Genomic DNA, 24,820 nt, shown 5'->3' on the forward strand with positions numbered 1-24,820 from the left:
TTGCCTATATTTTACACTGTAGTTTCTGTAATGGATTTTATCTTTTGCGGAAGAGTGTGGTATAGTGACTGTAAAATAAAGATAATCGTACCGCAGCTACAGTGTTTTTCTTTTACAAACCAAATATTAAGGCAAAAATTAAATTCAAAATTTTAAAAAAATATTAATTTTGGTCAGCCGTGGGCCCCTAAACGGCCTGCCCCCCCCCCCTTCCCGCGCATTGCGGGGTCTAGCCGGAATGTAGTTCCGCCCCTGTTCATCAGGTAAATGAACAACTACTGACTAGTGTCTTTAACAAAATGTGCAGAAGTGGTCAGTTTATAGACGGTTCGTTAATCTATGCATTACATCTTATTGTAAGAGTAAGGGTGTGGTGAGGGGTAGAGGTGAGGGGTAGGGGGCAGGGGGGGGAGAGTTGGGAAGGGAAGGGGACAAGAAAGCGCCGATTAACATCTACATCAATAGTGCCGACTTTTTCCGGTCGTCTAGAAGACCAGGATAGTCGTCTCGCCGCAACATTTCCCCAGCCCGATTTTAAAGCGTGCCGGCACAGTCAAATTTCAGATGCTTCGTCTTTGAAGTTGTCTATATGTCTGGCGGTCTCTCGAGCTATATACTGTGCATTTTTCTCAAAGACGTTTGACAAACAATCGTGTTTGTTTGTAACTGTAGACGAAAGATAACTCGACCTCCACCTAATTTTTTTTTTTTTTTTTTTTTTTTTAAATAATTTAGCCAGGATTTTTGGGCCCCCAATTGGTCTGGGCCCCCCCCGCATTGCGGGGTCTGGCGGCACTGTAGTTCCGCCCCTGGATTAAATTGATCTCGGAAACCCTTTTTTTTAAAAAAAAACGGATTAAGTACGGCTGCCTGATTTAAATTTTCAAGGACGACTGCTAATGTAGTCGTCGTGGCCGAGCGGTTAAGGCGATGGACCTAAAGGCGGGAAACCAATCATCCATGGTCAATACGAAACGTAATACATCAATCATTGATCATTGATATAGACTGGTCCAGATATGAGACACTTTAAAAACTATACGTCAATATTAGATCAGAATTATGGTGTGAGTTTTTATAATGTTCAGAATTTTTTAAACAAAATCACAAAGTGACAAAACAGTGCACTTTCATTGTGTTTTTAATGTCCTAACCCCCCTTCCATCCACCGCATCATGCCCCTGTCCCCCCCCCCCCCCCCCGTCCCACAAGCTACCACAATGATTTGACATAATGAAGATAATAGATACAAACTTAATCCTAATAGACGCAGTTATAGAAATAGCCTTTTTTACTTTCTCGTATATCATGTCTATATCCCGAGTTGCCATCCCTTGTTGTTTCTTATAAGAATATTTGAGAAAGTTTAGGGGAGATCACTCCAGATTTATTTAAAATCAACTCAGCAAACAAACATATGAAACCAACAGAATTTCTGACGGGATGTGTGTAGGTAAATTTGAATAAATTAGCAGGCTTATCTGGGGATTAGATTGATCTTAGCAACCCTACCTTTTTTATATAAGCGAATGACGCCTGGCTGCCTGATTTAAGCTGTCAAGTTTGTGAGTCAAATGTAGTCGTCGTGGCCGAGTGGTTAAGGCGATGGACTTGAAATCCATTGGGATCTTCCCGCGTAGGTTCGAATCCTGCCGACGACGTAACTTTTTTTAAAAAAACAATTTTCACGATACACACAAAAAAAAACACATCTTTTTCAGGAGGGGGCTTCCTCCTCGCGTTATCTGTTGTGTAGTTTTATACATATGTCCTTGCTTTCTAGAAATGTAAACAATGTGGGCAGTACTTCTCTTGAATTCTAGTCTTTGGGCGTAGGTGCATCTACACCGCCGCCCACCCTCCCCAGATTATGTTGTACATTTTTTACCCCCGCCCAGGTGCCACCGATGAAGCATTTTACTAGTTACCGCCATCGGGCACACTATCTTAGATGCGCCTAGCACCGCTCTTATTTTACTTTTTCCCATCTTCTTTTGTAGTTCACCTTGTCCCTAATGTAGGACGCTCTTTAAAACAAAGGTAGGCGCCATTGTGCTCACGAGAAATCTGGGACATTCGAAGTTACGCGAGTAGGGCCAGTAGATGCCTTTGCAGTTTGACCGTGCATTCAAGTAGTGCCTCGTACCTCGAATCTACTGTGTCAGAAGCTCAATAAGCGGACAATTGGTGCTAATACATTTTAGCTTTAATAAAACTAAACCACATAAGTTAAGAAATTCTCTCCTAATGAAAGTACACATGTAGGGAATATTTAAATTTTGGAGGTGGTTTTTTTTAACGAAAATTACAAAGAATGCGTTACTAGAGTGTGTGTGTTTATGGTCTGTATTGTGTATATTATAAAGTTTAGATTTTAGAATTTAAAGTTTTGGTTTATTAATAGTTCCTAGTTAATTGTCAATGATACTTTTGGTTCGGTACTTTTTTTATTATACCTAGAAGTAGGAATTTTTGGTACGCGTGCCAAACAAAATACAAAATTGTCATAAACAAAAATAGACATTTTTTATATTTTATTATTTAAGATGTTACAAAAGAAAAAAAACATTATGAGGCAATAAATATAAACAATACAAAGATTTTTAAGGAAGTCTCAAATGCTGCAAATGTTAAATCTCCATTTCCTGTCCTCATAGTAATCCTTATGGATGCTGTAAGCGCCGTTCACCACCTTACCCTCTGGGACGTTAAGTGTTAGTCGCCCGTCCCAGACATTGACGTCACCTGTGATGTAACATCCGGTCAGGATTCTGCCGGTAACGCTACAGCACTGGAACCGGAACCGGCGGTCTTCGTAATGGTCGTTATGAGAGCTAGCGACACCGGTGATGACCTTGTTATGTGGACATACGTAGGTGAGTAGTTCATCGAACTCGTTTACATAACCTGGTCAATGATAATAGTATAATGGTAGTTAGAGTGATTGATTTTAAATGAAAAAAGTGTGTCAACCACTGAAGCGATCCTCTCTATGAAATTGAGGTTAGCTACACATTTTACTTCACAATAGACCATTTACCTACTTGAGTTTTTTACTTTCTCGTATATACAGAGTATAGAGAAATTATTTTAATCGTGCAAAAAAAAATCGTTTTACACCTCCCTGAGGTGCAATCTTGTCCGTATGTCTGTGTGTGTATGTGTGTGAGTGTGCATGTATGTGTGTCTGTAAACACAATAACTTGAGTACCGTTATAGCTAGGTTGATAAAATTTCATATATAAGTATTATATCAAAATCGTAGATACGTATCAAATTTTGAGTGATTTCCGATAACCGGAAATGGAACTTTTTCTACTTTCAATTTTTCAAAAGCTAATTTCAGATAGATAAATGAAATTTAATATATAAGTATAATATACTTCACTGCCTTCTATCAAATTTTTAGTAATTTCCGTTGACCGGAAGTATTAATTTACGCTGTTTCCGATTTCTCAATAAACGCATGTGAACTTATAAAGTACTAATAATATCCCTCACTATTATGCACATTTTGTTTGGCGTTCACTTGGTGTGCAATTTTTTTTTCTACGAGATTCTATTTTATTATAAAAAGTTGAAGTAATTTAAAATGGATTTAAAATATTGTCTATATTCCGAGTTGCCATCCCCCGTAGTGTTATATAAGAATATTCGAGAAAATTTGGGGGAGATCATTCCCGGTTTATTTCTTTAAATATATATATTTGAAATGTGTGTTGTATGGGGGGAAAATGTTAACGCGGACCGAATTATTAGCTCCCTAAAGGGACGGTAATGAGGAATCTGCTAATTAAAATGACTCACCACTCTGTTCACAATCTCTGGTCTCACCCACAGACCGGCATTGGAACTCCCACTTCCGGTCTTCATAGTAGTCGTCGTGCTCGCTGGAGATGTAGCTGATGGCCTGACCCAGGGGACACTTGAAGTCAAACGGCTGGTCCCAGTCGTTGACCACGTAGCCTCGGACGCACATCGTTGCCATGGAAACCAGCAGGTAAATGAAGATACACATGCTGGTAACTGATAAATTGTGTTCAGATTTTAATTCAATACAAATTCCACTTCTCCGTGTAGTGACTAGTGTTAGCCAAAGCTGCTTATATTTAAGTAACGACAACCGGATTTGTAACCTGATACTTTTGACAAATTAAGTTCTTAAAAACAAACACGAAATCTCTAGTAACTGCTACGGGCCCATCTTTGGCTTTTGACAGAAAAGAAAGAAATATTTGAACAATAAAATAAGCCTTTGAACTTGACCCAGTTGAATAAAAAAACACGTACCCAACTTTCTCCCCCCCCCCCACCCCACTTTCTCCTCCACCCCCACTCCTGTTTTCTCATTGGCTTTTATTCGTTTTCTGTAAATCGTGTCACCAAACATGTTTTCAAAGCCTGTCTTATATCCTTCTTTACAGTGGTGTGTGTAGGAACTGATCAAAGGGACTGTTTTTCATAAACACACACACACATGCACCATACAAACACACACACGACACACACGTACATGCACACACACACACACACACACACATATATATATATATATATATATATATATATATATATATATATATATATATATATATATATATATATATATATATATATATATATATATATATATATTTATTTATATATATAGGCCTACCGTTTTAGTAGGTTGAAGAAATGTCGTGTACAAGTATTAAACCCTAGATTGCTAGGTACTCATAGGTTTTTAACCGCAAATATTTTAGGCGTATCCTATTTGGTATCAAGTTTATTTACGACAAATGATAAAAAAGTAAAAAGTAAAGAAATATAAAAATCTGTTTTGTATGTAATATTTCAAATGCTCCGATATTGCAGAAAATAAAACTAATTTGCTTCTTTTAATAAAAGCATTTGTCGTTCATGAAATCCTCAACACATTTTGGAGAATTATGCTTTAATGAAGTTGTACAAGGTTGTTTTTGGTTACTCAAACTAGTAAAATATACTTTAAAGCTTCACAGTGGCTTTTTAAAGTATACAGACTCATAAAGCAGTTGTTAATCAATCATTGGCACGTCCAGTTTCGTGTGAGGTTAGATGTTTGCAAACGTGTTCGCACTTTAGATTTTCGAATCCGTGTTCACACTTTATTTAGATTTTCGCAAATGTGTTCGCACTTTACATTTTTGCAAACACGTTTACAATTTAGATTTTTGCAAACGCGTTTATAACTTTAGATTTTCGCAAACATGTTCGCACTTTAGATTTTCGCAAACATGTTCGCCCTTTAGATTTTCGCAAACGTTTTCGCACTTTAACCAAGCAGAATGCAATAAACTGCAAGATACAAATGTCACCTGACTGACGGTTTCCGCACCCTTCTTCGCGATTTTATGTTTGTTTGGGCATGCAATTTATGCTATATACCTTTCAAGACGTGTAAATATGTAGGCATAGATTACATAATCTTGATGTGAATTTTGTTTAATCTTTCTTTTTTCCAATCTTTTTTTCACAGCAAATAAATCTATTCGCTTGTAAAATAACTTTGTTAATAGCCTACTGTTTTTAGCAATGCTAATCGCTACTTCTAAATCCTATTAATTTTTTTTTTCAAATAAATTATATTTATTCCTTAACTAAACACAACGCGTAAAACCTTGATAAGAATTACATTATTAACTTGCTAGCAGTGGTGTAGCGAGGTCGGGTGTCACCCGGTGCGGCACTTAATGGTGTCACCCCCTCAGAGGCGTAGCGACTCTTCCAAGGGACAAACTTTCAATTTTCGATTTGCACCCCCCCCCCACTCAAACTTTCTATTTTCACCCCCCCCCCCTCAAATTTTTCTCTATATATTTTACTATTTTTTGCCTTGGTGTCACCCCCCTAAATGGTGTCACCAGGTGCGGTCCGCACCCCCCGTCCCCCCCCCCCCCTCGCTACGCCTCTGCTAGCGAGGCCTATAGGTCTAGGCTTAAACAATTTGAATTTTAGTTGTTTTCCTGAACTAGAGCAAAACGTGTTTTAAACTTACTATTTTTTTATGTTTTACAATATCCTGGTTGGTGTTACAGAAATAGATTCGCTACCACACGCAATTGATTCGGCACTGAAAGCACGTACAATAAACGAGCCCGTCAACAGATGGAGACTTTCGATCCGTTAACAAATATATATATAGTAACATGTCGATTTGAAGAATTATTTTTATACAAAAGGGTACTGCAAACATGTGCCTCCATAGCTCAGTGGCTAGAGCACTGGTCTTGTAAACCAGGGGTCGTGAGTTCAATCCTCACTGGGGGCTTGACATTCATTTTGTTATTTTAATGGCATAACTTACTGAGTGTGTGTAAAATCGAATAAATTATCAGGGATACCTGGGGATTAAATTGATCTCAGAAAATCTTTTTTAATTAACGGATTAGGCACGGCTGCCCGATTTAAGTTTACAAGTTCCACTACAAATACAGTCGTCGTGGCCGAGTGGTTAAGGCGATGGACTTGAAATCCATTGGGATCTTCCCGCGTAGGTTCGAATCCTGCCGACGACGTTATTTTTGTTTAAAATTTCCCCAACCTTATCTTAAGTTGACGTAGCGTTCCCTCCTCCATTTTGAAAAACAACCTATACTATCTATATACGGTATACGCATTACTTTTGTCGGTAATTTGTAGATAGTATTGGACTGTATGCTTCTCTAAACCGCTGGCAATTTAAAAAATGTTTTTCATTTTCACAACAAGTAATTTACACTAATAATTTCTGCTTCCTCCGCACAAGTGCTAACTCAGTTTAATAAATGCTACTTTTGCAAGTCAAATGCTACAATGAATAGTGTTTATACCCTGCCTTTCCCCTTGTGTCTTCCCCAGTCTCTCCCCTCCTCCCCCCCCCCCTATCAATCGAGATGTCTGAAAGAAACTCTGACGTTCAGAATTTATCATCAAATAGTGAATCCTTACCCATCCAAAACTTTATCTCATGTAAATGTAAGCTATATAGGCCTAAATATTTCTTTATGTCTAGACTTGAGAAAATAATACTTTGAGCAAAATGCGGCTCAGCAGGCCTCCATAGCTCAGTTGCTAGAGCACTGGTCTTGTAAACCAGGGGACGTGAGTTCAATCCTCACTGGGGGCTGTAATATTTTTTAGGTATTGATTTGTTTTTTATTTACGAAAAAAAATGGTTTCATTTCTTTCGTAAATAAATTAAACGAGCTGACCCGCTGCGTATCATACGTCGCTATTTAGTTGTTTTTCTTCTACTTTTCAGAAATTTATAATTTGTGAATTCGACAGTACCAATGCTGCCATTGAAAATATTTGCTTAAAAACACTAACCCCCCCCCCCCCCCCCCCCCACGTGAAAGCAGCCTCCTCTTAGTTACCTCCTGTAAGTTTAAAATCGTTTCAAACTAAATTATCTGCCCCTAATAGCCGTCACCAAACCCGTCTCTATGATTGTAAAATGTAAACAGAGTGAACACCGCTCACCAGATCATGTGGGGGTGGGGTGGGGGTGGTAGTGATAGTGATAGAGAGGAAGAGTTGGTACTGTCGAATTCACAAATTATGAATTACTGAAAAGTAGAAAATAAAACAACTAAATAGCGACGTATGTTATGCCGCGGGCCGGCTCGTAATCAATATTTTCAAAGTACTTTATTTTGTTCTTTTTTTTTTTTGTAAAAAATATATTATCACACAAAAACAATATTAGCCTCCAGTGAGGATTGAACTCACGACCCCTGGTTTACAAGACCAGTGCTCTAGCCACTGAGCTATGGAGGCCTGTATTTGTGCTACGAGGTTTAAATTTAAGATATTGAAATAGCAAAGCAGTACCTGTTTGGTTTTGGTTGGGTAGCAACCATAAGATTACCGGCCTGACCACGCCGACCCCACATCTATATACATAATTCTCTACGTGGGGACCATACAAGACACCACAAAGTAAGGGCTTAGCCGTTCCTTCTCCGCTCTCTAAGCTTAACGCTACTACCCACACCCCACCAGTCTGGTGAGCTGTTGTTCACCCCGAATGTTTACAATGCTTTTAAACACTTTGAAACCAAGTTCTTCTTGATCTTTTCATTGTCGTCTGTAAACTGTCGTCACAGACGGCCGCTTTCAAGGAGAGGAGGGGGAGCAGGAAGGGGGGGAGGACGGAGGGCAGAACGGAGGGGAATGGGGATGGGAGAGAAGTGGGGAAGAGAGGGTAGTGTCGAATTCACAAATTATGAATGACTGAAAAGTAGCAAATAAAACAACTAAATAGTGACGTATGCTTACGACGAGGGACAGCTCGTATGTGATAATCAAAAACGTTGATGGAATCGTAGAAAACGCAAAAATTAATTCACCGTAGAAAACAGCTGTAACTAAATGTCAAGCAACTTTCCTTGCAGGCGTTTGTGTGTGTGGGGGGGGGGGTGGAAGAAGGGGGGGTAGATGCGAAGCTACCCTTCCCGGCGCTCGGGGACAAACTTTTGATTCCCCCCCCCCCCCCCTCAAACTTTAGATTTGCATCCCCCCCCCTCAAACTTTCTATTTGTTTTTCCAACTAATTTTGGCGCCCTCTAAGGTCGACGCCTGGGGACATATGCCCCCCCCTCGCTACGCCTCTGCGGGGTTCTTTAGGACGTGGATTAAAACTCCTCTAAAATCCAACCCACCCCCTCGCAACTGCTTCGTTAACATTCACAGTAATAAAAATATAGAGATTGTAATATTGCAAAACAAAACTTATAACTTTTAACCAACCTGTGTTTGTCAAAATATTAGTGGTCGTCGAAAAGAGTATATTAGTTCATAATAACGAGGCTCGCTCTATTCTTGAATCGTCAAATAAAACAAAAATCACACCGTAAGAATATAACGCTGAACCAGAAATGAGATTTAATATAAAACAAGATTAGTGTGTTTCATTTTTTTGTTCTGTTGCATAGTACAGAGTAACAGCTGATGACCTAGAATTATAATTTGCGTTCAAATTTCTAAAGTTAAAATACCAGCCTCTCTATACCTGCCATACTTGTTTCTTGGTTATTTTCTTTGTTAGGCTTCAGTAACTACTCTTTCCCGCAATCGGATGTTGTTATTTTTTAGTTTTTTTAGAGACTTTTTTTTTACTTTCTCGTATATACGAAGTATAGAGAAAGTCTTGTAATCGTGCAAAAAAAAAAAATCGAGATTTTTACAAATCTCGACGTTTTACACCTCACTGATACGGAAAAACATAATTTTGTAATCTTGTCCGTATGTCTGTGTGTCTGTGTGTGTGTGTGTCTGTCTGTCTGTCTGTGTGTAAACACGATAACTTGAGTACCGTTACAGCTAGGTTGATGAAATTTCATATATAAGTATTTTATCAAAATCGTAGATCCGTATCAACTTTTGAATTATTTCCGATAACCAGAAGTGGTACTTTTTCTACTTTTAATTTTTCAAAAGCCTATAACTTGAGTACTATTTCAGATAGATAAATGAAATTTCACATGTAAGTAAAAGATCTAATTCTTTACCTTCTGTCAAATTTTGAGTAATTTCCGTTGACCGGAAGTACTAATTTTTGCTATTTCCGATTTCTCAAAAAACGCATGTTCCAAGTTATATAAGAATATTCGAGAAAGTTTAGGGAAGATCACTTCCGGTTGATTTAAAAATCTCAATCCGGTAGGTAGAACCTGCTTTTAAAAAAATCATTCTGGAAGACATGATAAAACTCTTTGTATGCTAATCAGACCAGAAACAATCTATAAATATGTTTGGTGCATTCTAGTTGCTAGCTTTTCTACCTTGTAAATCAAATCCGATTCTTTCCTGCATACGACGGCAGGATTCGAACCTACGCGGGATTTCAAGTCCACAATGACGTAATAATGACTCTTATGTCAGTCCAGATGCGAAACTTCAATCTTTGAGATTTGACTTGTTATAAGCCATATAGGCAATTATTGACTCCAATTTAAATTTACTTTTTATTCTGGATTTGATACCATATCGTTTGTTCATCCATGAACAAAATACAGGTTGTGATTTTGGAATTAATTAAGTTGTGTGATATGTGAATATTTAACAAACTCGACACAATAATACCGACAAAATTTGAATTATATTCCCTTTTTGTACAGTGCGGATTGCGTAAAACAATTGTTATTATGTTGTTCATTACCGTTTACTCTATAGCTCAGTGGTTAGAGCACTGGTCTTGTGAACCAGGGATCGTGAGTTCAGTTCTCACTGGGGTCTAATATTTGCTAATATAATTAAAAGGTTATCTTTTTAATTTATAGAAGATTTTGTAGTTTCTCTCATGGAGATAAAAGCAACGGAAATGTATCAAGCGAGCTGACCCGCGCCGTAAGCATACGCCGCTATTTAGTTGTTTTATTTTCTACTTTTCAGATTTTATTTTCTACTTTTCCTCACCAGACTGGCGCGGGTGGGGGTGGTAGTGATATGCCTGGAGAGCGAGGGAGTAACGGCGTGCGTTTACGTGGTGTATCACATGGACCCATGCAGAGAATTATATAAAATTATACAGATATATTTAAATTTTGGGTTTACAGCCAAAAGAAAATTAATAAATAGTCAATATAATATTGGATGTTCTTGAACTATGACACAGTCACAATTTCACATCCCCGCCAAAGTTATAACAAATATGACCATCTGTCAAGAGGGTAGCATTTCTTCTTTTGCACGAGTTTAGTTTGATATAATTATAAAACACATATTTTACTGATTTGATGTTGATGATTTAGCTTTGAAACGAATTGATTTGTTTGATATAATTATAAAACACGTATTTTACCGATTTGATGTTGATGATTTAGTTTTGAAACGAATTGATTTGTTTGATATAATTTTAAAACACACATTTTACCGATTTGATGTTAATGATTTAGTTTTGATACGAATTGATTTTTTTTATATAATTATAAATCAATTAGTTTCAAAACTAAATAATTAACATCAAATCGTTAAATTATGTGTTGGGTAGAATTTATAATTATTTTACATTTAACGTTGTTTGTTTTCTTTATTCTAATTATAAATATATTCCACCCACCCCTCACCATCTTACCGGCTCTGACCTAAATTAAAATTAAAAAGGCAATTCGTAGCGGCTTTACTAAAGTTGATGTTGAGAAAATTGTATTTTACAAAGCTTTACGTACTGAATAAGCTGTTGATTGTGTAACGAGGTAAAAAAAATACCTTTAAGAATCAATTACAGTTACAGCATAAAAACGCCCTTCAACCTTACCCATAATAGATAGGGACGCTTTTTCGCACGAATGAATATGAATTATTTTATGGGGTGGTTGTGTAGATCAACCTTTAAACACTTACAAATAATTCAGCAGTAAAAATACGCAATGTATTAACACAGGGTGTATGTTTATTCTTGTTCTTTGTTTAAAAGTAGTTTCTCTCTACCATATGATGATACGCCACTTCGTGTCTTCGCAGAAAAGGTTACTTCGTTACACACGGCTGTAGGCTTTCAAGTGCAATCATACAAACTTAATTAAATAATATTTTATTTTTACCCAATAGAGACAACACGATCTGTTTTTGCACCCCTTTCTTACTGCATTACTTCCCCTATACAAATCATTAAAAAAACAAGAGAAACAACTTTATAGAATAATTAAATTGTTAAAAATAATAAACATAAAAACAAAACTCATCATGTACTTTTCTTTCTTATCTATCATTACAACTATAACATTGACAATACATAATATATGTAATTACTAGTCTCTGTTGAGAACTTTAAGTTAACTCTAGCTTTCAATCATTTATAAGACCCCTAGACTTTTAATCTTAAATTATCCTTTTAAATTTTTAATCTTTAAACTGTATAAATAACTATACATACAAGTGTCATTATTATGTTTTAGTTAATTTTGGATCCCTTACATAAGGGACACAAACTATTCTAAGATTTAGCGGTAGAGGCAAAGCTTGACGTTAATGTGAGTTGCTGTATCATGGCTCCGTTAGATGTATTCTTTCAGGAGCCAATATGTTGGGATCGTCTTGTTAGTAGTCTCTATCTAGTTTTTAGAGGCTTTATGTAGTGGATGGTGTAATGTTATCTGATAATATGTAGTGGATGGTGTAGAGATATGTTATCTGATATGTTGTGGATGGCGTAGAGTTATGATATCTGATATGTGGTGGATGGTGTAGAGTTATGTCATCTTATATTTGATGGATGGTGTAGAGTTATGTCATCTGATATTTGGTGGATGGTGTAGAGTTATGTCATCTGATATTTGGTGGATGGTGTAGAGATATGTCATCTGATATTTGGTGGATGGTGTAAAGTTATGTTATCTAATATGTGGTGGATGGTGTAGAGTTATATTAAATAGGATAATGTGTATTTTTCATATAGTTTCATTATGTAGTCTTCTTCTTCGATCACAATTGCGACAAAATATTTCAGCCTGCTTTTCTTTATTTATTTGCTTCCCTATGTGTTACAAAACACAGGTATTACTGTGTGTACAAAACCTGCTCAAGTGTGGTTCAACAATGTGTACATATGTCTGCCAATGTTTAACCATTGTTTTATGATTCGTGTAAGTTGTCAGAAAAATGGTTGTCTGTTTGATATTAATAAATTGTCTTTGCCGAATTTCGACTCATCAATCCTGTTCTTGCCCAACCAAGACATATGAGGTAGAGGAAGTAGAGTTCATCTGCTTCAATGACCTGTATATACAAGGGGGGTGGGGAGGCAGTGTGGTCAGAACTTTGACCAGCCGCCATTTTTTCTTAACGTAATTCAGGTACCCAACAGAGCTGGGTGGACTCAGGGACTCGATAGTTTATAAGCAATGAAATATGTATTTGAAATTTTAAAATTTTAAAACGTATTTTAAAATTCCTCTATTAATAAATAAATAAATAAAACAAATAGGCCTACATAGTTTTAAAAGTTAAACTGTATTTATTCCGTTTGGTTCCTGAGCGTTATTTTTGTAGTTATAAAGTATAACGTAAAATAAACATAAAATACATCCGGACATTTACAAAGTTCTCAGAGAGAAAACACGTCTTAAATATAAATGCTTCACAAACCATCGTTTTTTTAAATACTACAGATGCTGTATCTCCAAAGTCTGTCTTCCCGGCGGTTGTTATGGTGACTGAAAGCGCCCTTGACCACACTGCCCTCCGCAACGTTCAAGGTCAGCTTGCCATCCCAGGTGTTGACGTCACCGGTGACGTAGCAGTTGCGCGGCGTTTTGCCGGAGATGTTGCAGCACTGAAATCTGAACCGGCGGTCTTCGTGACGGTTGTTATGGTAACTGGCCACGCCGGTCATGACTTTGTCACCTGGACATGTGTAGGCCAGTGCTTGGTCAAAGTCGTTCACGTAACCTGGAATGTTCAAATTGTTATATTAAAGTATGTTTCTATCAACAACACTCGCATAAGTCCGATTCGTGTAAAAAAAAAAAAAAAAAAAAAAAAAAAAAAAAAAAAAAAAAAAAAAAAAACCATTGCTTCTTACGAATTTTGTGTAGTTAACAAAAAAACTTATTTCTCAAAAAATCAACACATTTTTTTAATCTTAGTCATATCACATTCGAAATTATAATATTGATTTCCCATGACCGTCATTAATTTGGCACCAGAAACCCAACTTTACTTTTGGTAAATATCTGTTTATATTAAACGTCAGCGTTACCTTGTTACGGAATGTTTGTTTGAAACCCAAAGCTTCTGATGTTTACAAATATTTGTCTAATCACATAAAATGTGAATAATAAAAAAATACATCTAATTTTTTACAAAACTGATACAAAATTCACATTATCACCAAGTTTATGCAAACATCTCTTTTAATAACATTCACTAGGATTTTTTTTTAAAACTATATAATCGCTTTTAGATATTGATTCCGCGGGTAAAAATTTGTAAAACGGTACAAGCGTGTTTCAAAAGTCCTTCATACCACCTTACATTTTTATTTTAAAACAGTAACATTAAATTGGTAGGCAAGGAAGCATGTTTCTTAATATTGGCCAATTTTTTTTTAATGCGTTAAGAGTAAAAAAAATGTTTTAAACCTGAAACCTGTCTGGTCTTAAGTTAATTCGAAATGTGGAACTCTTTTAAAAGTTCTTGGCTTACCTATTTTAGTGACAAGAGCAACTAACCTTACTTTTAATTAGCAATTAGAGAATTTAGAGCTAATTATTTCTTACCGCTGTCTTCACAAGAGTGTGTAGCTCCCACACTCCGACACAAAAACTCCCACCTCCTGTCCTCGTGACGGTTGCTATGGATACTAGAGATGTAGCTGATGGCCTGACCAGACGGACATCTGAAATCAAACGGCTGGTCCCAGTCGTTGACGTAGGCGAATGTCTCCACGGTTGCTATAGCAACGACCAGTAACGCACTCAGTGAAATTGACATTTTCATTAATTTATTATACGGCTAACAGGTCTAGTGTGAATCGACTGGGTAAACTAGTGATATCTTGTTTCTTATTTCGTTAACTGAGTGGTTCTAGTTTTATACGTTTCTAAACCGGAAAGGGATTGACCTGTTTCTATAATATCCTGTATCACGGTGGACGTAATGCGGACACAGTCAGGTTGCGAAGGGTAAAATTAAGCGGATGCGTCATGTGAGAATTTGTTAGCTGATGGTAAACAGAACAAAATGACTAATAGTCAGTGAGTGGTCAGATGACACCATTTAGCAAGTAAAAACTTGGAGAAAACTGACAAAATATATAGAAGAAATACGCTTTTTGTCATTACTTAGAGTTAATCCACATGGGTTAATAACTGACTATAAACATCTTTACTATAAACTTTATATATATATATATATATATCACCCGGGAGGGGGGGGGCGAGACACCGATTGCAAAATTTAATTTGTTGGATTAATATAATGTGCGTACAAATTGATGCCATTAGGCAAAATGGGAGTGCGGAGACGCCAATTGCAACTATATATAGGCCTATGTAGACTGTATATATATATATATATATATATATATATATATATATATATATATATATATATATATTATATTATATTATATATATATATATATATATATATATATATATATATATATATATATATATCTATATATATAAAGCAAAGTGGTCAGATGCCCGATAGGGCACTTCCCGGCGCCGCAGGCGCGTCAAATTTGGCACGATGGTGCCTTGGGGCAATAGAACACGAGGGCCGGTGACGGTTGGCCGAAAAGTCTACGACGAGGGGGTCAAAACTGACCTCGACTTACCGGCGCCTTATATGGGCTATATTACGAAAAAAAATTTCCTCCGACGACCCCCCTTGAAATTTTGTGAGGTGGTAGGAGAACGCCTCGGGGTGTCACAAAAAACTCGCCATGTCCGGGAAAATTCGTTAAATGGGTCAAAACTGACCAGTCGTATTTCCCTATATAATCTTTGTATTTTATGGGAAAAACAGAGGGTGATTTCAAAACGGATTTTAGGGCACTTACCGTCTTTACATCTGGCTAATTTTTTGCATGCTCTTAGGTAAATGGCTTGACCTTTAGGGGAAACTGTCGGTTTCACTCAAAGCCCTCGACGACGGCTAAAAAGTGACCGCGAATGAAATTCTCTTTATATGAGCTCTATTACGAAAAAAAATTTCCTCCGACGACCCCCCTTGAAATTTTGTGACGTGGTAGGAGAACGCCTTGGGGTGTCCCAAAAAACTCGCCATGTCCGGGAAAATTCGTTAAATGGGTCAAAACTGACCAGTCGTATTTCCCTATATAATCTTTGTATTTTATGGGAAAAACAGAGGGTCATTTCAAAACGGATTTGAGGGCACTTACCGTCTATACATCTGGCTAATTTTTTGCATGCTCTTAGGTAAATGGCTTGACCCTTAGGGGAAACTGTCGGTTTCACTCAAAGCCCTCGACGAGGGCTAAAAAGTGACCGCGAGTGAAATTCTCTTTATATGAGCTCTATTACGAAAAAAAATTTCCTCCGACGACCCCCCTTGAAATTTTGTGAGGTGGTAGGAGAACGCCTTGGGGTGTTACAAAAAACTCGCCATGTCCGGGAAAATTCGCTAAATGGGTCAAAACTGACCAGTCGTATTTCCCTATATAATCTTTGTATTTTATGGGAAAAACAGAGGGTCATTTCAAAACGAATTTGAGGGCACTTACCGTCTTTACATCTGGCTAATTTTTTGCATGCTCTTAGGTAAATGGCTTGTCCTTTAGGGGAAACTGTCTGTTTCACTCAAAGCCCTCGACGAGGGCTAAAAAGTGACCGCGAGTGAAATTCTCTTTATATGAGCTCTATTACGAAAAAAATTTTCCTCCGACGACCCCCCTTGAAATTTTGTGAGGTGGTAGGAGAACGCCTTGGGGTGTCCCAAAAAACTCGCCATGTCCGGGAAAATTCGTTAAATGGGTCAAAACTGACCAGTCGTATTTCCCTATATAATCTTTGTATTTTATGGGAAAAACAGAGGGTGATTTCAAAACGGATTTGAGGGCACTTACCGTCTTTACATCTGGCTAATTTTTTGCATGCTCTTAGGTAAATGGTTTGACCTTTAGGGGAAACTGTCGGTTTCACTCAAAGCCCTCGACGAGGGCTAAAAAGTGACCGCGAGTGAAATTCTCTTTATATGAGCTCTATTACGAAAAAAAATTTCCTCCGACGACCCCCCTTCAAATTTTGTGAGGTGGTAGGAGAACGCCTCGGGGTGTCACAAAAAACTCGCCATGTCCGGGAAAATTCGTTAAATGGGTCAAAACTGACCAGTCGTATTTCCCTATATAATCTTTGTATTTTATGGGAAAAACAGAGGGTGATTTCAAAACGGATTTTAGGGCACTTACCGTCTTTACATCTGGCTAATTTTTTGCATGCTCTTAGGTAAATGGCTTGACATTTAGGGAAAACTGTCGGTTTCACTCAAAGCCCTCGACGAGGGCTAAAAAGTGACCGCGAGTGAAATTCTCTTTATATGAGCTCTATTACGAAAAAAAATTTCCTCCGACGACCCCCCTTGAAATTTTGTGAGGTGGTAGGAGAACGCCTTGGGGTGTCCCAAAAAACTCGCCATGTCCGGGAAAATTCGTTAAATGGGTCAAAACTGACCAGTCGTATTTCCCTATATAATCTTTGTATTTTATGGGAAAAACAGAGGGTCATTTCAAAACGGATTTGAGGGCACTTACCGTCTATACATCAGGCTAATTTTTTGCATGCTCTTAGGTAAATGGCTTGACCTTTAGGGGAAACTGTCGGTTTCACTCAAAGCCCTCGACGAGGGCTAAAAAGTGACCGCGAGTGAAATTCTCTTTATATGAGCTCTATTACGAAAAAATATTTCCTCCGACGACCCCCCTTGAAATTTTGTGAGGTGGTAGGAGAACGCCTTGGGGTGTTACAAAAAACTCGCCATGTCCGGGAAAATTCGCTAAATGGGTCAAAACTGACCAGTCGTATTTCCCTATATAATCTTTGTATTTTATGGGAAAAACAGAGGGTGATTTCAAAACGGTCTTTAGGGCACTTACCGTCTTTACATCTGGCTAATTTTTTGCATGCTCTTAGATAAATGGCTTGAACTTTAGGGGAAACTGTCGGTTTCACTCAAAGCCCTCGACGAGGGCTAAAAAGTGACCGCGAGTGAAATTCTCTTTATATGAGCTCTATTACGAAAAAAAATTTCCTCCGACGACCCCCCTTGAAATTTTGTGAGGTGGTAGAAGAACGCCTTGGGGTGTCCCAAAAAACTCGCCATGTCCGGGAAAATTCGTTAAATGGGTCAAAACTGACCAGTCGTATTTCCCTATATAATCTTTGTATTTTATGGGAAAAACAGAGGGTGATTTCAAAACGGATTTGAGGGCACTTACTGTCTTTACATCTGGCTAATTTTTTGCATGCTCTTAGGTAAATGGCTTGACCTTTAGGGGAAACTGTCTGTTTCACTCAAAGCCCTCGACGAGGGCTAAAAAGTGACCGCGAGTGAAATTCTCTTTATATGAGCTCTATTACGAAAAAAAATTTCCTCCGACGACCCCCCTTGAAATTTTGTGAGGTGGTAGGAGAACGCCTTGGGGTGTCCCAAAAAACTCGCCATGTCCGGGAAAATTCGTTAAATGGGTCAAAACTGACCAGTCGTATTTCCCTATATAATCTTTGTATTTTATGGGAAAAACAGAGGGTGATTTCAAAACGGATTTGAGGGCACTTACCGTCTTTACATCTGGCTAATTTTTTGCATGCTCTTAGGTAAATGGCTTTACCTTTAGGGGAAACTGTCGGTTTCACTCAAAGCCCTCGACGAGGGCTACAAAGTGACCGCGAGTGAAATTCTCTTTATATGAGCTCTATTACGAAAAAAAAATTCCTCCGACGACCCCCCTTGAAATTTTGTGAGGTGGTAGGAGAACGCCTTGGGGTGTTACAAAAAACTCGCCATGTCCGGGAAAATTCGCTAAATGGGTCAAAACTGACCAGTCGTATTTTCCTATATAATCTTTGTATTTTATGGGAAAAACAGAGGGTGATTTCAAAACGGATTTGAGGGCACTTACCGTCTTTACATCTGGCTAATTTTTTGCATGCTCTTAGGTAAATGGCTTTACCTTTAGGGGAAACTGTCGGTTTCACTCAAAGCCCTCGACGAGGGCTACAAAGTGACCGCGAGTGAAATTCTCTTTATATGAGCTCTATTACGAAAAAAAAATTCCTCCGACGACCCCCCTTGAAATTTTGTGAGGTGGTAGGAGAACGCCTTGGGGTGTTACAAAAAACTCGCCATGTCCGGGAAAATTCGCTAAATGGGTCAAAACTGACCAGTCGTATTTTCCTATATAATCTTTGTATTTTATGGGAAAAACAGAGGGTGATTTCAAAACGGATTTTAGGGCACTTACCCACTTTACATCTGGCTAATTTTTTGCATACACCTCTATAGATGACTACGCCGTATGGAAAAACTGTTGGTCTGACTTAAAGCCCTCTAAGAGGGCTAAAAATGACTGCGAGTGAAATTCTCATTATATGAGATTTTGTTATTTGGTCTATGAACAGGGGAGGTAACTTTTTAATGTAATAATTTTTAAATATTTTGTATACGCTTTTCAAGAAAAAAACAAAAATCATAAAGTATAGCATTGTTTTAAATAAATATTTTGTTATAAATTAAGTTTTGCATTGTACTGAAATTGTAAAAATTAATTGCGAAAGTAATTTATTATAATATTTAATTGATACTATTAAGAAATCCCTTGCAGTTCTAATTACCGTGCGAGTAATAAGTTTGCGAATATTCCATCAATATTTGAGTGACATTAAATTCAACTGTATAAATTTAGGCCCTAAGCATTTAACATAGCAGCCAATCACCTATTAATTAATCATTCAATTCCTCAATTTTTTTTTGAAAACCTAAGCGAAGCTAGGCAGTATGCCTAGTATATATATATCTATATATATAAAGCAAAGTGGTCGGGTGCCCGATAGGGCACTTCCCGGCGCCGCAGGCGCGTCAAATTTGGCACGAAGGTGCCTTATGGCGATAGAACACGAGGGCCGGTGACGGTTCGGCAAAAAGTCTACGGACAGGGGGTCAAAACTGACCTCGACTGACCGGCGCCTTATATGGGCTATATTACGAAAAAAAATTTCCTCCGACGACCCCCCTTGAAATTTTGTGAGGTGGTAGGAGAACACCTTGGGGTGTCACAAAAAACTCGGCATATCTGGGAAAACTTCGTAAAGGGGTCAAAACTGACCAGTTGTATTTCCCTATATAATCTTTGTATTTTATGGGAAAAACAGAGGGTCATTTCAACGCAGACTTTAGGGTACTTAAGCTCAGTATATCTGGCTAATTTTTTGCATGCTCCTAGGTCAATGGCTTGACCTTTAGGGAAAACTGTCGGTTACACTCAAAGCCCTCGACGAGGGCTAAAAAGTGACCGCGAGTGAAATTCTCTTTATATGAGCTCTATTACGAAAAAAAAATTCCTCCGACGACCCCCCTTGAAATTTTGTGAGGTGGTAGGAGAACACATTGGGGTGTCACAAAAAACTCGGCATATCTGGGAAAACTTCGTAAAGGGGTCAAAACTGACCAGTTGTATTTCCCTATATAATCTTTGTATTTTATGGGAAAAACAGAGGGTCATTTCAACGCAGACTTTAGGGTACTTAAGCTCAGTATATCTGGCTAATTTTTTGCATGCTCCTAAGTCAATGGCTTGACCTTTAGGGAAAACTGTCGGTTACACTCAAAGCCCTCGACGAGGGCTAAAAAGTGACCGCGAGTGAAATTCTCTTTATATGAGCTCTATTACGAAAAAAAAATTCCTCCGACGACCCCCCTTGATATTTTGTGAGGTGGTAGGAGAACTCCTTGGGGTGTCACAAAAAACTCGCCATGTCCGGGAAAAATCGGGAAATGGGTCAAAACTGACCAGTCGTATTTCCCTATATAATCTTTGTATTTTATGGAGAAAACAGAGGGTCATTTCAAAACGGATTTTATGGCACTTACCCTCTTTACATCTGGCTCAGTTTTGGCATGCTTATAGGTCAATGGCTTGACCTTTAGGGAAAACTGTCGGTTACACTCAAAGCCCTCGACGAGGGCTAAAAAGTGACCGCGAGTGAAATTCTCTTTATATGAGCTCTATTACGAAAAAAAAATTCCTCCGACGACCCCCCTTGATATTTTGTGAGGTGGTAGAAGAACGCCTTGGGGTGTCACAAAAAACTCGCCATGTCCGGGAAAAATCGGGAAATGGGTCAAAACTGACCAGTTGTATTTCCCTATATAATCTTTGTATTTTATGGGAAAAACATAGGGTCTTTTCAACGCAGACTTTAGGGTACTTAAGCTCAGTATATCTGACTAATTTTTTGCATGCTCCTAGGTCAATGGCTTGCCCTTTAGGGAAAACTGTCGGTTACACTCAAAGCCCTCGACGAGGGCTAAAAAGTGACCGCGAGTGAAATTCTCTTTATATGAGCTCTATTACGAAAAAAAAATTCCTCCGACGACCCCCCTTGATATTTTGTGAGGTGGTAGGAGAACGCCTTGGGGTGTCACAAAAAACTCGCCATGTCCGGGAAAAATCGGGAAATGGGTCAAAACTGACCAGTCGTATTTCCCTATATAATCTTTGTATTTTATGGAGAAAACAGAGGGTCATTTCAAAACGGATTTTATGGCACTTACCCTCTTTACATCTGGCTCAGTTTTGGCATGCTTATAGGTCAATGGCTTGACCTTTAGGGAAAACTGTCGGTTACACTCAAAGCCCTCGACGAGGGCTAAAAAGTGACCGCGAGTGAAATTCTCTTTATATGAGCTTTATTACGAAAAAAAAATTCCTCCGACGACCCACCTTGATATTTTGTGAGGTGGTAGGAGAACGCCTTGGGGTGTCACAAAAAACTCGCCATGTCCGGGAAAAATCGGGAAATGGGTCAAAACTGACCAGTTGTATTTCCCTATATAATCTTTGTATTTTATGGGAAAAACATAGGGTCTTTTCAACGCAGACTTTAGGGTACTTAAGCTCAGTATATCTGACTAATTTTTTGCATGCTCCTAGGTCAATGGCTTGCCCTTTAGGGAAAACTGTCGGTTACACTCAAAGCCCTCGACGAGGGCTAAAAAGTGACCGCGAGTGAAATTCTCTTTATATGAGCTCTATTACGAAAAAAAATTTCCTCCGACGACCCCCCTTGATATTTTGTGAGGTGGTAGAAGAAGACCTAGGGGTGTCACAAAAAACTCGGCATATCTGGGAAAACTTCGTAAAGCGGTCAAAACTGACCAGTTGTATTTCCCTATATAATCTTTGTATTTTATGGGAAAAACAGAGGGTCATTTCAACGCAGACTTTAGGGTACTTAAACTCAGTATATCTGGCTAATTTTTTGCATGCTCCTAGGTCAATGGCTTGACCTTTAGGGAAAACTGTCGGTTACACTCAAAGCCCTCGACGAGGGCTAAAAAGTGACCGCGAGTGAAATTCTCTTTATATGAGCTCTATTACGAAAAAAAATTTCCTCCGACGACCCCCCTTGATATTTTGTGAGGTGGTAGAAGAACACCTAGGGGTGTCACAAAAAACTCGGCATATCTGGGAAAACTTCGTAAAGCGGTCAAAAATGACCAGTTGTATTTCCCTATATAATCTTTGTATTTTATGGGAAAAACAGAGGGTCATTTCAACGCAGACTTTAGGGTACTTAAACTCAGTATATCTGGCTAATTTTTTGCCTGCTCCTAGGTCGATGGCTTGACCTTTAGGGAAAACTGTCGGTTACACTCAAAGCCCTCGACGAGGGCTAAAAAGTGACCGCGAGTGAAATTCTCTTTATATGAGCTCTATTACGAAAAAAAATTTCCTCCGACGACCCCCCTTGATATTTTGTGAGGTGGTAGAAGAACACCTAGGGGTGTCACAAAAAACTCGGCATATCTGGGAAACCTTTGTAAAGCGGTCAAAACTGACCAGTTGTATTTCCCTATATAATCTTTGTATTTTATGGGAAAAACAGAGGGTCATTTCAACGCAGACTTTAGGGTACTTAAGCTCAGTATATCTGGCTAATATTTTGCATACACTACTATAGATGACTAGGCCGTATGGAAAAACTGTTGGTCAGACTCAAAGCCCTCGACGAGGGCTAAAAGATGATCTTGAGTGAAATTCTCCTTATATGAGATATATATATAAATAAAATTGACGAACGATCCCCTTAATATTATGTGACGTCGTAGACCGACCCTGGAGGCTAACAAAAAAACTTTATTCCCGTCGGAAACAGCCATTATAGTTGTTAAATATGTTCATATACCGTAATTTCTTATATAAGCATAGCAACTGTTTGTAAAAAAAAACAAAGACATACGTCATACGTTCAGTTTTCAAGGGAGGTAACGTTTTTTAAATTATTATTTTTCAAATAATTGTATACTATTTTAAACAGAAACAGAAAATGACGAAGTATAGCATTTGTTTTAGTAAAAAAAATTAAGTAGTTAATTTAGTTACATATCCCAATTAAATAAATAAATAAATTTCAAAAGGCAATGTAATAAAAACTATGAGATGTACTGTTCATGGAAGCTGTGTAGTTCTAATTCCATTTTACTTATACATTGCGTACTTTCCGATATTTCACTGCGAACGGTATTTAAATGACAAACTAAAACATTTTTTTTCTAAAGTTAGCATTACTGTTTAAATTAAAGCACTCAACACCAAATCCATCGCTAAATAATTAAGTATTCAAATTCTCAAATGTTATTTAAAAACCTAAGCGAAGCTAGGCAGTATGCCTAGTATATATATATAATCGCTTGACGTGCAAAATTTTCTAAATCGTAAACTTAAAGCGACACAAGTGCGCACTTTTATTTTGGGGCTTTAATGCCCTTATCTCCCCACCCAGTTAAAGACATTCAAGAGTAAATACAAAATTAATCCTAGTGGACCCAGTATCATACCAGAAGCCTATAATTTTTATTACACAACTCACACTTGATCTATGTCAATTTGAATAAATCATCAGGCATGCTTGAGGATTAAATTGCTAAAAAAACACTATCTTCATGTTTTGGTTTTAATGTCCTACCCCTCATCCCCTCCCCTCCCTCTCCACCCCAACCCCCGACTATGATTTGACTTAATTATTATGGACGCAATTTTTAAAAAGTAGCCTAGTGGACCCAGTATCATCAACTCAGCTAACTCTATACCAAAACAACAACATTTCTCACTGTAAATTCGAGTAAATTGTCAGGCTTAACTGGGGATTAAGTTGATCTCGGAAAACCTTTTTTTTTTAAAAACGGATTAAGTACGGCTGCCCGATTAAAATTTTCAAGGACCCTTGCTAATGTAGTCGTCGTGGCCGAGTGGTTAAGGCGATGGACCTAAAGGCGGGAAACCAATCCTCCGTGGTCAATACGAAACGTAATACATCAATCATTGATCATTGATATAGACTGGTCCAGATATGAGACACTTTAAAAACTATACCTCAATATTAGATCAAAGTTATGGTGTGCGTTTTTATAATGTTCAGAATTTTTAAACAAAATCACAAAGTGACAAAACAGCGCTTTTCATTTTGTGGTTTTAATGTCTAAACCCCCCTTCCATCCACCCCATCATGCCCCTGTCCCCCACAGACTACCACAATGATTTGACATAATGAAGAGAATTGATACAAACTTAGCCCTAATAGACGCAGTTATAAAAGTAGCCTTTTTTTTTTTACTTTCTCGTATATCATGGCTATATCCCGAGTTGCCATCCCTTGTTGTTTCTTATAAGAATATTCGAGAAAGTTTAGGGGAGATCACTCCAGGTTTATTTAAAATCCACTTAGTAAACAAACATATGAAACCAACAGAATTGCTGACGTGATGTGTGTAGGTAAATTTGAATAAATTAGCAGGCTTATCTGGGGATTAAATTGATCTAAGCAACACTACCTTTTTTTTTAAATGAATGACGCATGGCTGCCTGATTTAAGTTGTCAAGTTTGTCTGTTAAATGTAGTCGTCGTGGCCGAGTGGTTAAGGCGATGGACTTGAAATCCATTGCGATCTTCTCGCGTAGATTCGAATCCTGCCGACGACGTTACTTTTTTTTAAAACAATTTTCACAACTTTTTAGGAGGGTTTCCTCAACGTGTAATCAGTTGTTTCGTTTTATACGTATGACCTTGCTTTCTAGAAATGTAGACGATGTGGGCAGTACTTCTCTTGAATTCTAGTCGTTGGGCGTGCA

General features: G+C 38.0%; 2 protein-coding genes and 7 non-coding genes across 9 annotated transcripts; 6 read left to right on the forward strand and 3 right to left on the reverse strand.

Annotated features, from left to right (window-relative positions):
- The first annotated feature begins 1,579 nt into the window (after positions 1-1,579).
- Positions 1,580-1,661, forward strand: Trnas-uga (transfer RNA serine (anticodon UGA)). The gene has a single exon. It is a non-coding gene; the product is annotated as a tRNA-Ser (tRNA).
- A 904-nt stretch (positions 1,662-2,565) lies between these two features.
- Positions 2,566-4,092, reverse strand: LOC131939823 (dermatopontin-like). Its single transcript, XM_059298353.1, has 2 exons — positions 3,808-4,092; positions 2,566-2,907 (listed from the first exon to the last, which is right to left on the reverse strand). The coding sequence occupies exons 1-2, from the start codon at positions 4,016-4,018 to the stop codon at positions 2,615-2,617; spliced, it is 504 nt and encodes a 167-aa protein (XP_059154336.1). The 5' UTR covers positions 4,019-4,092; the 3' UTR covers positions 2,566-2,614.
- A 2,127-nt stretch (positions 4,093-6,219) lies between these two features.
- On the forward strand, positions 6,220-6,292 carry Trnat-ugu (transfer RNA threonine (anticodon UGU)). The gene has a single exon. It is a non-coding gene; the product is annotated as a tRNA-Thr (tRNA).
- A 165-nt stretch (positions 6,293-6,457) lies between these two features.
- Positions 6,458-6,539, forward strand: Trnas-uga (transfer RNA serine (anticodon UGA)). Its single transcript has one exon. It is a non-coding gene; the product is annotated as a tRNA-Ser (tRNA).
- Positions 6,540-7,056: 517 nt separating this feature from the next.
- On the forward strand, positions 7,057-7,129 carry Trnat-ugu (transfer RNA threonine (anticodon UGU)). Its single transcript has one exon. It is a non-coding gene; the product is annotated as a tRNA-Thr (tRNA).
- Positions 7,130-7,709: 580 nt separating this feature from the next.
- Trnat-ugu (transfer RNA threonine (anticodon UGU)) lies at positions 7,710-7,782 on the reverse strand. Its single transcript has one exon. It is a non-coding gene; the product is annotated as a tRNA-Thr (tRNA).
- Positions 7,783-10,169: 2,387 nt separating this feature from the next.
- Trnat-ugu (transfer RNA threonine (anticodon UGU)) lies at positions 10,170-10,244 on the forward strand. The gene has a single exon. It is a non-coding gene; the product is annotated as a tRNA-Thr (tRNA).
- A 2,694-nt stretch (positions 10,245-12,938) lies between these two features.
- On the reverse strand, positions 12,939-14,522 carry LOC131939816 (dermatopontin-like). Its single transcript, XM_059298345.1, has 2 exons — positions 14,226-14,522; positions 12,939-13,395 (listed from the first exon to the last, which is right to left on the reverse strand). The coding sequence occupies exons 1-2, from the start codon at positions 14,443-14,445 to the stop codon at positions 13,103-13,105; spliced, it is 513 nt and encodes a 170-aa protein (XP_059154328.1). The 5' UTR covers positions 14,446-14,522; the 3' UTR covers positions 12,939-13,102.
- A 10,066-nt stretch (positions 14,523-24,588) lies between these two features.
- Trnas-uga (transfer RNA serine (anticodon UGA)) lies at positions 24,589-24,670 on the forward strand. Its single transcript has one exon. It is a non-coding gene; the product is annotated as a tRNA-Ser (tRNA).
- The last annotated feature ends 150 nt before the right edge of the window (positions 24,671-24,820 follow it).

This window comes from Physella acuta, unplaced genomic scaffold, assembly GCF_028476545.2.
Source record: "Physella acuta isolate Inbredline_101_S28 unplaced genomic scaffold, ASM2847654v3 ptg000296l, whole genome shotgun sequence".
NCBI classification, from domain to species: domain Eukaryota; kingdom Metazoa; phylum Mollusca; class Gastropoda; family Physidae; genus Physella; species Physella acuta.

Bases quoted from the DNA above. Each gene is read 5' to 3' on its own strand.
- LOC131939816 (XM_059298345.1), bottom strand. From the start codon at position 14,445: ATGAAAATGTCAATTTCACTGAGTGCGTTACTGGTCGTTGCTATAGCA. The intron at 13,396-14,225 runs GTAAGAAATAAT...TGAACATTCCAG, and splicing joins ACACTCTTGTGAAGACAGCG to GTTACGTGAACGACTTTGAC.
- LOC131939823 (XM_059298353.1), bottom strand. From the start codon at position 4,018: ATGTGTATCTTCATTTACCTGCTGGTTTCCATGGCAACGATGTGCGTC. The intron at 2,908-3,807 runs GTGAGTCATTTT...ATCATTGACCAG, and splicing joins CAGAGATTGTGAACAGAGTG to GTTATGTAAACGAGTTCGAT.